Source organism: Eimeria mitis, genomic scaffold, assembly GCF_000499745.2.
Source record: "Eimeria mitis Houghton genomic scaffold, Emh_scaff2791, whole genome shotgun sequence".
Taxonomy (NCBI): Eukaryota; Apicomplexa; class Conoidasida; order Eucoccidiorida; family Eimeriidae; genus Eimeria; species Eimeria mitis.
In genome coordinates this window covers 5,177-5,821 of record NW_013571131.1, presented here as the reverse complement: position 1 = coordinate 5,821, position 645 = coordinate 5,177, and the positions used below count along the sequence as shown (strand labels likewise).

At 46.2% G+C, this 645-nt stretch overlaps 1 protein-coding gene across 1 annotated transcript in view; it reads right to left on the bottom strand.

The window, feature by feature from the left end:
• Nucleotides 1–28: 28 nt before the first annotated feature.
• The window catches only part of EMH_0058810 (uncharacterized protein), a gene marked incomplete at both ends in the record, with an annotated part of 1,793 nt that continues 1,176 nt past the window's right edge, over nt 29–645 (bottom strand). The window contains one exon of the mRNA XM_013497611.1: nt 29–489. Within this exon, the coding sequence (XP_013353065.1) occupies nt 29–489 (461 nt within the window). The remainder of the gene's footprint in view (nt 490–645) is intronic.

Below are 645 nucleotides of genomic sequence, written 5' to 3'. Positions count from 1 at the left end.
GCAGCACAAGGACTGCTCAGTGTTATCGCTACTCTAGGTCTGATGCTGCTGTTGCTGCTGCTGCTGCTGCTGCTGCCGCTGCTGCTGCCGCTGCTGCTGATGGTGCTGCTGCTGCTGCTGATGATGGTGCTGCTGTTGGTGGTGCTGCTGCTGCTGTTTCTTTACTAGTCGTTGTCTCTGCTTGAGCTTCTCTCTCTCTGTCTGTCTCCTTATTTCTCTGTCTCCTTCTCCCTCTGTCTCCTCCTGTGTCTATCTCTCTGTCTCTCCCTGCCTCTGTCTCCTCTCTCTCTCTGTCTCTGTCTCCTTCTCTCTCTCTGTCTCTGTCTCCCTCTCTGTCTCTGTCTCTGTCTCTCTTTCTGTCTCTGTCTCCTTCTCCCTCTGTCTCCTTTTCTCTCTGTTTCCTCTCTTTCTCTGTCTCCTTCTCTCTCTCTGTCTCTGTATCTCTCTGTCTCTGTCTCCTTCTGTCTGTGTCTCCTTCTGCCTCTGTCTCTGTGTGCGTGTTCTCCTTTTTGTTTATTTTTGTTATTCCGTTTGTTTCTAATTATATTTATATATATTTATATATTTTTATTTATATATTTTTATTTATTTTATTCTGTCTCCTTTAGGGGTTTTGCCTATAGTAAACTGTCCCTCTGCTGTCTC